Source organism: Sceloporus undulatus, chromosome 3, assembly GCF_019175285.1.
Source record: "Sceloporus undulatus isolate JIND9_A2432 ecotype Alabama chromosome 3, SceUnd_v1.1, whole genome shotgun sequence".
In the NCBI taxonomy this organism is placed as follows: Eukaryota; Metazoa; Chordata; class Lepidosauria; order Squamata; family Phrynosomatidae; genus Sceloporus; species Sceloporus undulatus.
The window spans coordinates 177565333-177578524 of NC_056524.1; the positions used below are offsets into that span (position 1 = coordinate 177565333).

Sequence of the window (13192 nt, forward strand, 5' to 3'; positions counted from 1 at the left end):
TAGAGCACATCCACTTAAAAAACATGTTACTGTAATAGACACAGCCAGCACAGTGTAGTGATGTGAGTTTTGGACTAGGACTCCAGGAAACCAGGTTTTGAATCCTCGATTGACCATGAAAACCCAGGGGTCATTCCCACTTGCAATTTAAAGTGAGTCTGATTCGCCCTTGCTCCACTTTTGAAATCGATCCCTAAAAGGTCCCTTGTTCTTACTATAAAGGGGATTTTTTCCTTACCCTCTGTGTAAGAAAGGAGGGAGGTGAGGCCGGGGAACTAGAGGGAGGTGAGTGTGGGGAAGAGGATGAAGGGGAGAACAATGTGGGTTTTTAAAAAATAAAATTGATCAAATTTGCGATAGATTTATTTTGCAACTTTGCAAGTAGTTTCAAAATCAATCCATTGAAAATTCAATCATTTTAAAAAAATGCAAAAGTCAGTACGGGGGGGGGGGGGGGGAATGGTGGATCTGGCAGCAACGGTGACAGTGGTCAAATGGTGGATCTGTCAGGGGTAAAAACCCCTCTACCATAATCCCTCCCCTCAAGAATGAATTGATTCTGATCTTTCATTCCCACGTAAGGAACTCACTTGAGAATCGATTATTTTCAAAACAACCTCTTTCGAACTGCTTTCCTGAAAAACCGTTTCTTTTAGCTTTGCCTCACTTCATTGCGACTGCAATCGATCACACCAGGAGCAGAACTGATTTCAAATGAGAACAAGAGTCATATAATTCGATTGACGATTCGTGTTTTTTTTCATAGTAGGAATGACCCACCCCACACACACACACTAACTCTCTCAGCATCCAAGGAAAGCAATGGAGATGCTTTTTAACAAGCCTTGCCAAGAAAACATTATTATACATTCATGTTATAATAGCCATAAAATGGAAATGACTAGAAGGCACACAACAACTGAAGAAGTGAAGGTAATAAGACAGGCCTGTTGAAGACCTGCCAGCACAGAAGGATACAGCAGCAACAGAACAACAGTGAGAGGGCTAACCTAGCCTTCTTTGGGAGTTCCATAATCTGGGAGCAACCAGTGAGAAGGCTCTCTCCTGTGAATAATAACCACTAATCAGAATCATAGAGATGAAAGAGACTATAAGGTCCATCCAGTCCAACCCCTTGCCATGCAGGAATACACAATCAAAGCATTCCCAACAGATAGCCATCCAGCCTCTGTTTAAAAACCTCCAAGGAAGAAGACCATCACACTCCAAGCACTCTTACCATCAAGATGTTCTTTCTGATATTTAGGTGGAATTTTTCCTGTTGTTTGAATCCATTGCTCTGTGTTGTAGTCCCTGGACAGCAGAAAACAAGTTTGGTCCTTCCTCAATGACATCTTTTCAGATATTTAAACAGGTCTATCATATCACCTCTTAATCTTCTTTTCACCAGGCTAAACATAATAAGCTCCCTAAGTCGCTCCTCATAAGACATGGTTTCCAGAACATCCTTCTTGAATTGTGGTGCCCAGAATTGGACCATATTCCCGGTGAGTCCTAACTGTAGCAGAATAGAGTTGCTCTATTACTTCCCTTGATCTAAAGGGAACTGATGAACTATTAAAATCAACTACATACATAGACTGGTAGAGCATGGCAGGCAGAGATACTTTTAGTGAATACCAATAGTGCCCTTCCAACATTTGTGCAAATGTTTTGCCATTCCCTCCACCTTCCATTAAGATTTGTGTTCACATCTACTTCCTATCTTAATATGAATCCTGTCTGTCCTTCTGTGATCATCTTCCTTCTTCATTTCCTGCCCTAGTTATAGCTCTGTGGGTTAATTGTATTGTTCCAAATAGAAATACAGTCGGCCCTCCATAGCCACAGATTTTTTATCCACAGATTCAAGAATTCACAGCTTGAAAATATTAAGAAATATATAAATTTCCAAAAAGCAAATCTTGATTTTGCCATTTTATATAAGAGACACCATTTTAATATCCATTGTATTTAATGAGACCTGAACATCCACGGATTTAAGTATCCATGGGGTGTCCTAGAACCAAATCCCAGCAGATACCAAGAGCCCACTATATGTTGTTTTATCATTACATGCAGTTATTGCTGGGCTATACTTTAAAAAGCACTTCATAGTGACACTAAATATGTCTTCTGTTCTTTCATCTTACATTATGGTTAAAAATGCACCAAAGGGTTTGCTAAGAGTGCTTAATCAGCATTCTTCCTCAAAAGGTGCCAGCAATAACAACCAATATGGAGGTTGCAATATTTGAACATTTACATTTTTACATTACAAAGTTGGCTGAACTTCCATGTTCATTGGGGGTGCTGGGCATGTACTGGACTTCCTCTGATTCCACCCCCCCCCAAAAAAAAGTTGTGGGAACAGGGAAGAATCTAGTAGCACCTTAGACCACCATATATACTCTACTATAAGTCAACCTCATGTATAAGTTGAGGGCAGGTTTGGGGGCCAAAATTATGGATTTTGATATGACCCATAGATAAGTTGAGGCTAAAACTGGGGCCATGTAACAAAGAATTTAAAGGATGGAGCAAGGAAAACAATGCCGAAGTAGTTACAATATTCCAGCAGGGATAACTTTGTGCACATAATAAAGCCTGAAAAGATGAGAGAGTAGAGGAGAGTCAGTGCTTCCAGGGCAGATTTCACTCTTGCTTTGCACCATGGGATTGTTCATTTTTTAATAAGAGTTAAAGTACAGTACTTACATTGACCTGTGGATAAGTCGACTCAGTTTTTTTGGGTCAATTTTCTGACTAAAATTTCTAGACTTATACATGAGTATATACAGTAACTAATTTATTTTAGCTTGAACTTTTGTGGATATCAGTCCACTTCTTCAGTTGGAGTGATATTAAAGATGCAGATATTTAAAATGTACTGTTGGAGTGATATTAAAGATGCAGATATTTAAACCTGGATACAGGTACAGGAAGATGCAACTAGTGACCCTGACCATAAATTTTCAGAGTTGTGTAAGATGATAGAGCCAGCACAGTGTAGTGGTTTGAATGTTGGTCTACATCTCTGGAGACCAGGGGCCAAATCCCAACTCAGCTATAGAAACCCATTGGGTAAACTTGGCCAAATCACACTCTCTCAGCCTGAAAGCAAAGCCAAACCCACTCCAAACAAATTCTGCCAAGAAACCCCCCTGATAGGTTTGCCAGGATACCATATATCCTCAACTATGTCGACCTCATGTATAAGTCTATGTCAGGTTTTGGGGTCAAAACTGTGGATTTTACCATGACCCATGGATAGAAAAACAGTCGACCAGAGCATAAAACTTGGAAGCTCCTTCAGTGTGTGTATGTGTGCATATGGCAAGATAGACTCATTGAGGCTTTTTGCTTCATCAGTTCAGCTTTTGTTTCAGCCAGATGCTCAGGTGGGAGGTGGATTCTTAAACAAACAGCAATATCGATTAGCTTGGCTCCAGAGAGAAATAAACTCCTCTCTGCAGCACATGGGGAAATCTGAAAAGAGCTGCTATCACATTACCATAGTGACCCATAAATAAGTCGACTTGGGATTTTGGGGTCAATTTTTGGGGATAAATTTTGAGACTTATAGACTACACGGTACCACAAATCAGAAATGACTTGAAGGCACACTGCAACAACAGCAAAGATTCAGATCTTTTAAGTAGCTGGTCTACTGATAATGATGTTTGAAAACAATAAATCTGCTTACCAAATGTCAGTCTCTTTAATTCAAAGCATCCTTCTATCATTATATGTGCAGCTATGAGTTTAAATGCTTGTGGCTCCTACATCAGTCTATCTGGAAAAAAAAAGACTAAAGTGGTGTCAAACTGTATTACTTCTACAGTGTAGATGCACCCTAAATTGTTTTTCCAAAAGTATTGTTTTTAAATTGTTGAAAAATGTTGAGAAAGCAGGGAAGCCAGTGTGAACTGGAGTGCAAAAGGAACCAAGACCAGCAAATAACCAAAACCCAAATTTTGCCAAGGGATATTGATTCATTCAAATACTCTTTGGCATATTTTCTTTGTACTCCCCCATTTTTTCATAAGCTAGAGGGGAGGGGGAGGAACTTGTCCAGTATCAGATAACAAAATTTGCTTCCTTTTTATTTCATGCAACTTTGCAAAATTGCCTGTCAAAGAACCCAGCCCTCAACGGCACTGCAGAAATAGTGCAGACTGACACCACTTGAACTGCCATAGCTCCATGCTATGAAACCCTGGGATGTGTGGTTTTGTGAGCTATTTAGCCTGGTCTCTCCAAGAGCTCTGGTGCCAGTAGCATCTCCATGCCCAGTGTCACCCAGTAAGGGGTGGGGAGGGCTGCCAGGGGTGGTGGCAGCAGTGTTTAAAAGGAAACTCTAGCCTTTCTCCTTTGCTGAGGCGGCGGCCTCCTCCCGAGGAATGAGCTACTAACACCACAGCAAAGTCTGTAGCTGGCATCTTCAGAGAATGCTGGCGTGGGAGTGAGTGGGGTATATATACTGTGGGACCCCTGGTTTAGAGGAAATGATTTACATGTTACTCTCTGTGTTGATCTGTTGTTGAATGGCAAGGGGTGTGTGTGTGTGTGTCTATACACTCCTCTCACTTCCATGCCAGCATTCTCTGAAACATTATAGCTACTGTGTGAAGTTGAAGGGTTTCATGGCCAGCATCCATAGTTTTTTGTGGGTTTTTTGGGCTATGGGGCCGTGTTCTCGGAAGATGCCAGCCACAGATGCTGGTGAAATGTCAGGCATAAACTCTTCCTGAACACAGCCACACGGCCTGAAAAACCCACCAAGAACAAACAAACAAACAAACAAACAAACAAGACCTATCCTGGGGTTTTCTTGGCAAGTTTGTATCATGGCGTACTAAAACCAACGACAGCACTTGCCCATAGGGAAACCATACTTGCCTATGGAGGCTCATTGGAGAATACCTGCTCATTGCAAATCATTGGGAGCTCCTTGTCCATGGAGAATCACTGGAGAATACCTGTCCATAGAGAATCATTCAAGAATACTTGCCCACAGAGGATGATTAGAGAATACCTGCCCATAGGGATTCATTGGAGAATAGTTGCCCATAGGGAAGAATAGGAGAATACCTGCCCATAGGGAACATTGAAGCTGGGTTTCTAAAACATTCCACACACAGACCCCAAAAAGGAATCCATAAATGACCCCTCTGTGAGCCAGCCTGGTTTCCCTATGGGCAAGCACTGCCCTTTTGTTAGAGCAGGTCCCATGTTATCCTGGCAAGGTTTGTCCAGAGGGGGTTGTTGTTGTTGTGGTGGTTGTTGTTGGCCAGGCCCTTCCCCTGAGGAGGCTGCTGGAGGGTCTCCAGAGTCTTCTTAGTCCAGGGCTCCAAACCCTGTGTTGGTTTGTTTTCTCTTTCTCCAACTCCTTGCAAACTCTTCCAAAGGCTGGGGCGGAGCAGCAGAGCCAGAGAGGAGGAAGAGGAAGAGGAGGAAGGAGGAAGGAGGAGGAGGAGGAGCAGGCGGGGAGTGCGACGTGTCCCGTCCTCCTCCTGAGCCCCAAATACCTCCCTCTCAGCTGCTGCTGCTCCTGGCCACTCAGCCTAGACTCTGCTGCTGCTCCTGGTGCTGCTCCTCTCCTCCTTGGAGCCAAAGGACCCGGGCCCCTCCAGAGCCATGACGGAGAGCAAGAAGCAGAGGATGGTAGGAGACCCCTCCTCATATCAACCCCTCAGCTGCTCCTTGTCCCGCTCTCATCCCGCTTTTTTGGCAGCCCCTGTTGCTCCTTGCGCCCTGGAGCCCAAAAGAGAGATGTGTGGAGAGAGGCTGAAGGGTTTTTTTTTGGGTGAGCAGGGAAGGGCTGGCGTCCTCCTTTTCCAGGACACAGTCTTCCACTTCAGCCTCCTGTCCGGGAGGAATTCAGAAAGGTCCTCCTAAGGAGCCTGGATTGACCTTTCTTGAGCTTTTCTTTCTCCATGTCCTTTCATTGCTCTTGAAGGTCCTGCGTTTGGGGTTGGCCTCCTCCTCCTGATGTCTGGCCTCCACTGGGTGGCCTTAGGCAAGTCACACTCTCTCAGCCTCAGGGGAAGACCAGGACAAAACTCCTCTGAACAAAGCTTGACAAAGAAACCCAGCAAGTCACACTATCTCAGCCTCAGGGAAAAGCCAAGGCAAGCCTCCTCTGAACAAAGCTTGCCAAGGAAACTCAGGATGACCAGAGGTCCTCCTCCTTTTCCAGGACCTGTCCTCCATTCTAACCTTCTGTCCAGGAGGAGTTCCAAAATGTCCTCCATTCTGAGCAGGGCCAAGAAGCATGGATTTACATTTCCAGGAGTGCTTTGAGCTCTGTATATGGTCTTACAAATACCTTTTTCTTGAATATCCTACATTTTGTGATGCCCTGTTGAAGTCCCATAACATCCCAAATCCACAAAACAGGGATACCTTTACGGTGGTGTGCCTCCAAATACTTTTTTGACTTAGGGTTACCCTCAAAGCAGCCGTCTCATAGGGTTTTCTTGGCCAGTTTCTTCAGAGGGTTTTTTCTTTGCCCTGGCCATCCTCTGAGGCTGAGAGAGTGTGACTTGCCTAAGGTCACCCAGTGGGTTTTTATGCTCCAGCAGGGATTCATAGCCTGGTCTCCCAGAGTTGTAGTACTACTCTCAAACCATTACACCTTTATTTGGCCAACCAGAATGCACAGAATACATGGTACAAGATTTTGAAGCTCCATGGGCTTTTTCATTAGGCAGCGGTGTTTTTAAAAAGTGGCATGTGTGTTGTGTGCCTTTGAGTCATTTCCAACCTATGGCGACCCTAAGGAAAACCTGTTGTGGGATTTTCTTGGCAAGATTTATTCAGAGAAGATTTGCCATTGCCTTCCTCTGAGGCTGAGAGAGTGTGACCCAAAGTCATCCAGTGAGTTTCATGGCCGAGCTATGAGTCGAAGCCTGGTCTCCAGAGTCATAGTCCAACACTCCAGCCACTACGCTAAAAAAATCACATGGGAGGAAAAAAGGGATAAAATGATGTTAGTCACTGGCCTGCCTTTTTTCAAGGTGCTTTTGCTGTCTTGTTCTGTGGAGGGATAGCTATGCAAAGGCAGGCCTGTGACTAACCTTGTCATTTTACATACCTTGTCTCTTCCTGTATGATTTTCTTTAACACTTTGCCTGATGAGAAAGTCCATGGAGTTTCGAAAGCTTGCATCATGTATTTTATTCATTTTGGTTGGTCCTATAAAAGTATCACTGTTTTATAGATGTGGTATGTTTTTGTACTTTGCTATATGGCCAACATGGCTATCCCTGAATAGGCTTCTATTTCTATCCTCCGCTGACCTTGTTTAGGAAGAGGACCATCCTGCCTGAGGCATGGAGGGTCCTAAGGTCAAAGCTGGCACTACATGTTATTGTTGTTGTTGTTGTTGTTGTTATTACTGTTTATTTATATAGCGCCATAAATGTGCATGGCACTTTACAGGCATCATCAAACTACATATAACCTACCAATGGTGTACAATCTAAAAGTTATACAAAATAAAACTATGCAAAATTAAACAAGTTATGCAATTAAAATACAAAATTGTAAAAACAGATAATACATAGAGTAAAATCTAAATTATAAACAATATTAAACTAGAGTACCAAATACGTCCAAGAACAAGAAAGTCTTTATTTGGATTTATAGCTAGATAGAGAAGAGATAGTCCAGTCTACAGATGTTTAGGGAGGCAGTTCCAGGAGTATGTTGCGGCAAGTGAAAAAAGACGAACCTGAGCCAAGAAAGAAGAAATCCTTGGCTGGGTAAGAATCCCTGCCATCCTGGACCGCAAATCTCAAACAGGATAGTAAAATGAAATAAGAACTGACAGATAAGGGGGGGGGGGGTTAGGTTGCGTAAAGCTTTAAACGTTAAGAGAAGCAGCTTGTACCTTACCGCTCAGAAGTCCAGTGTTGGTTGTATGATCTAGTGGAGTCATTCCCCATTGGAGTGAAAACATCTTGCTACTTGACAAAACACCAGTTCCATCCTCATACAAGTGTCAAACCCTCTGCTTTAATTTTGACTGTGTAAACCATTATGGGAGAGCCAGCGTGGTGTAATGGTTTGAGCGTTGGACTACGACTCTAGAGACCAGGGTTCAAGTCCCTCTTGGAGCATAAGATCCCACTGGGTGACCTTTCTAAGCCTCAGAGGATGTCCATGGCAAACCCCCTCTGAGGAAACTTGCCAAGAAAACCCTATGATAGGTTTTCCATAAGGTTACCTTACACTTTGTAAACCACTTAGGGAGTGTTTAAGTGCACTGATAAGCAGTATAGAAATGTACTTGCTATTGCTATTCAACCTTAAGGTCGTCATAAGTCGGAAACAACTTGGAGGCACACAACAATAACAAAACCATTATGAAGGCATGACTTCATTGGGCTAAGCCTTGCTTTTGCTAGTTCTACTGAGGCTATGCCACCACATATACCTCACACTGTAAGAGGAACAACACTTTTTACATTGCTAATGTGATGTTGGATGCAGCCCTTTATATGTACAGACTCATACATGGAGATTCATGTACATTACTGTGTTTTGTACAGCATGTTGTGTATTCTGACTATGTGTTAGGGATTTACTTCAAGAATCACTGGCGCAGCATTTGTAATGTGTGAAGCTGTTCTAAGATCCAGTGAACTTGGATTTTCCCCTCCAATAAACATACATAGTAAACACTTTTGGCTGAATTCCCTTTGTTTTAATCATGAAATCCCCATTTATCTCACTCACCCTCCCATTCTAACCTAAAGTTTTAACTCAGCAGCACCTGGTTCTTATGGATTTATGCCTGGTTTCTGATCTCCTACCACCAGTGACCTAAAGAGCAAAGGTGCTGAAATTTAAAAGCAACAATGCCAGAATGAGACAGCTCACTGCTATCCCATATCCAGGATCCACACCCGTTTTCCCAATCTGGAGCTTGCTGGATATGTTGCCAGCATGGCCTTGGTCAAGGATGGTGGGAAGTGTAGCCTAAAACAACTACAAAGGCACCAAGTTGGCAGCTTGCTGGGGGAAAAATAAAGTGATTTTGGACTTAGTGGTTTGAGGGTTGGACTAGGACTCCAGGAGACCAGAGTTCAAACCACTGATAAGCCATAGAAATTTATTGGGTAGCCTTGGGCAAAGAAAGTTGTTTGTGAAAGTCATTTATTTACAAAAGGAGAACAATTCAATAAGAAAGTTCCATTTTTTGATCAAGAAACTTGACTCTTTATTAATGGTCTCAGAAACACTGCAACAAATGTGCATATGTACATAGGCATTCTTATCTTTACATGTACCAGGCACTGAAAATGGACTATAACTCTACTTAAGCCCTGCTCCAAAGTAGGCTGCAAGTGTATGATTTGATTTGGGGTTTTTAAAAATCATTTACATCAGTATTTTGTATATAAATTCTACAATGATAGGAATGTGGCATAAATCCTACTACAATAAACGTTGTCCATCAGTGCGAACCTGGTAAATCAACTCTTACGTAAATGCCAATAATTCAGTGGGTTTACTCTAGTGGGGATTTTTCTTTAATATGAAAAACCCCACCATTGCTGGTACTGAGGTATGGGGGTATTCAAAAGCCAAAAGACCTGTGATGTATTTTGCTTTAATTACGATTGAATTATGATTGTAAAGGGCGTTAGCTGTGTTGGTTGTTGTGATAAGGAAGTACTTGTGCCATTTACCTAGTCAACACAGTTGTTTAACTGGGATACAATCATTTTGAGGACCAAGTAGTATTTTTTATTCCTGAATGACATTTAGGTTTTAATCTTCTTCTCCCCACTCAAGGAAGTGCTGAGCTGGAAATGAGAGGACCTTTTGCATAGATGTAGAACTGGTTTTAAACATGAGAAGTCACAAGACAGTTGCTTCAGAACAGATTGTTCTTCCTACTTCAAAGTAAATCAGTACAGCATATGCTTGTAATGCTGAGTGTGTAATTTAGAAGTGGAGAAGATGGTTCCCCAAGAGCCAGCATGATTTTGGGCTAGGGCTCCACAAAACCAGGGTTTAACATCCCTGCTCAGCCATGGAAACCTACAGGAAGGCCTTGGGCAAGTCACACTATCTCACTCTCAGAGGAAAGCTATAGAAAACCCATTCTGAACAAACCTTGCCAAGAAAACTCCATGATAAGTTCACTTTAGGGTCACTGTAAGTCAGAAATGATGTGACAACAGCATACAACAATAACAAAGTGGGTGGGGAGGACAAGCAAACAAGAAATTCAAAGAACTACTCAGTTTCATTCCCTGTACATATTGCCATGTGTGCTGACCCTCCAATAACTCCATGGTCTACTGTTTGGGTCCCCGGGAGTGCCCTGAACCCTTATTTTGCACCTATTAGCTATTGTCATCCTGATTACAGTTTATTCAAAATGAGGTTTGGAGAGAACCAAAGTAGAGAAAGCCAGAGATTGTTGCAAGGGAAGCGGTGAAATTGGCAAAGCATAACTGAATGGCTTCAGCAAACAAACCAGTATTCACACCCACAAAAATGTACACATAAAGAGGCCAAAAGGAAAAGTCAGTGTTACAATAGGTGTACACATAAAGAGGCCAAACGGAAAAGTCAATGTAACAATAGATTTACGGATTACAAACTAATCCTTACCATAGTTGAGGAGATGTGTCAAGTAGTAAATGCAGGCCCGAGACAGATGGGCCAAAAGCGGCATGCTGCCGCCAATACTAGGGTTTTGGAGTGCGCAGCAACCACACGCTCCAGAACCCTACCACGTATGGATGACGCCATCCTTACGCAGCTCCATCCATACGGGGTGTGCATACATGATGCAAGCGTGGTGCTGTGTCTGCACCTCCAGGCACCACGCTTCCATCATGGACTTGTCACAGTGAGCCAGTGGTGCACTGATGATGGTATCCGCGCGCCCCAAGAAGAACCCAGTTTTTCCATGTTCTTTTTAGTCTGAAGGGACGCCGCACAGTTTGGCTGCTGCGGCGTCCCTCCGCAGGAAATCTGGATGCCTAGAGCCTGGACTTTTGGGGAGGTATGTACCGGGCCTTAAAAAACATTATCAGGATTCTTAAGGACAGAAGTGTATGGCAAAACATGGAGAAATAGACTGATCTTGGGAGAGTTACTTGTTTGGAATATAACTTCCAGGACCTCATAGTTAGTGTAGCTACTTGGCTGTGCTGACTGGGGAATTCTGTGGGTTGGAGTCCAAACAAATAATGTTTCCAAGCTCTAGCCCCAGACACAGTTTTCTGCCCTTTACCCGGGAGGCTGTATTACATTCCATGGGTTACATCACAGTTCATGGCCTCGTGGTTCACGTCTGAATACACCTTGTAGTGTATTCTTCAGGAAGCTGCTAAGAGAGTATAGCAACCTTGGCAAGATCCTCCCTCTGTCGTTCCACTGTTATCATGGTTTTCTTTAGACTTTGTCTGCTGAAGCTGAGGAAATTCTCTAATCATATTTGCTTCCTTTTTAATGTTCAGTTGCATTGTTTGACAAATTGGCACTCTGCGGTTGTGTTTCCTAGGCTATCTGAAGGTTTACTCTGAGAACCTTACAATGTGCAGGGCCATAGCCAAAACAGACACAGTGTTGCTTTTTATTGGTAACAGGAACTTGAATCACAATAATTAAATCTCTGTCTTGAAACCTATCTGAAATTCACCTTCTCTTCTTGTTTTGTTTTCTCAAACAAATTGGGCATCAGCACCAACCTTGTAGGAGCCAGCCCTGCAGAAGATCAGAAAATTGTTTCTAAGGAAGATTTAATATTTTGATTTGCTTGGGATTTTTGCAGACCTGGGTGAGGATACTTCATGAGGATAACACTTTGAAACTTCATGGATGGAAGAGAACAATGAAGCTTGAAAGCTTCCAGTGCAATTGGCAACATAGGCCAGAATTCACTTAGGGAAAGACACATGCGTAAGTCACACTATGCATGTGGAGCTAAAAAGTCACCACTGCACCATGGACATATTCTGCTGATAGGAGCAAAGGTGGAGTTGCACAGACAGCATGTTAATCTGTGCCTTTGCAAGTTGTGCATTGTGATTGTGCACCCTGTACTTTGAATTGCACCTGTGCGTCATGTGTTGTGCATTTTGCAATGGCAGCTAGTCACTGACATGTGTTGTACAATGTTCTTATTCTGCATGGAGGTTGCACAGTGCTTCTGTGGAATATGTCCGCATGTGGGTATTTATGCTATGCCAAGGGGATGTTGGATTGAGGCCATAGATTGCCAATTAACCATACTTATATTTATTTTTAGCAGAATGCCATCTTCTGTGTGAGGAGAGGGGGAAATGGCCACATTTCCCAAGGAACTAGTTGTTGTTGCTGTTGTATTAACATTTCTGAAAACAACAAATTACAATGAGACCTTGTTTTCTGGTTCCAGGACCTCCCATGTATACCAAAATCTATGGATGCTCAAGTCTCATTCAATACAGTGGCATAGTGAAATGGTATGCCTTATATAAAATAGCAAAAGCAAGCTTTGATTTTTGGAACTTGTGGCCTTTTGGAATATTTTCAACCTGTGGGTCCTTGAATCCATGGCTAAAGAATCTATGGATATGGAAGGCCGACTGTATTTGCTGGGTTTGTGAACAATGTGACCTTGGTTTTTGTTTTGTTTTGTTATGTATTGCTTGTTAACCAAGTATACCAAATGAATATTTGCATAAAGATTTTAACTTGATAAACTTTAGTTAGATGTAGTTTGGTTAAGCCTCAAAAGCAATTAAGACTATTTACCTTTTCAGACAGACCACCTTAGGGTGTGTACATCTGAGCTGTCATATTTCTGGCTGTATAGTGAGGAGTGTGCCCCCAGGTAGCTGCAGAACAGTCTTCCTCAGCTTCACATCCTACAGGTGTGCTGAACTGGAATACTTATAATTCCAATAGGTAGCTGGAGTGGGACATTCAGAGCTGCCATGAATTCCATTGCCTCAATTTTGCTTGGTTTTGACTTGTTCAGCATTATTCAATCACTTCCAGGCTGTTTCAAAATTAATCCTTAAGCCCATTGGTCTTATTGAGCCTTTGAATAATAAGTTACACCTTAGCTATCTGTATTTCCAAACTTGTGTGGCTTTAGGGTTGCTAGATTTTAGGGTCTGGCCCTGAGTCTCCAGTTTTCATGTGCCATCTCCAGGCAAAAAATAAGAGTGCAGAG

The 13192-nt window shown here is 42.6% G+C and overlaps 1 protein-coding gene across 2 annotated transcripts in view; it reads left to right on the plus strand.

Moving 5' to 3' along the window:
- The first annotated feature begins 5521 nt into the window (after positions 1-5521).
- PAPSS2 (3'-phosphoadenosine 5'-phosphosulfate synthase 2) overlaps positions 5522-13192 on the plus strand; it is a 96256-nt gene continuing 88585 nt past the window's right edge. The window contains exon 1 of one of the 2 annotated variants that reach the window (XM_042457221.1): positions 5522-5667. In XM_042457221.1, coding sequence (XP_042313155.1) covers positions 5641-5667 — 27 coding nt within the window. In that variant the 5' untranslated portion in view covers positions 5522-5640. The remainder of the gene's footprint in view (positions 5668-13192) is intronic. The other variant, XM_042457223.1, reaches the window with a different exon arrangement.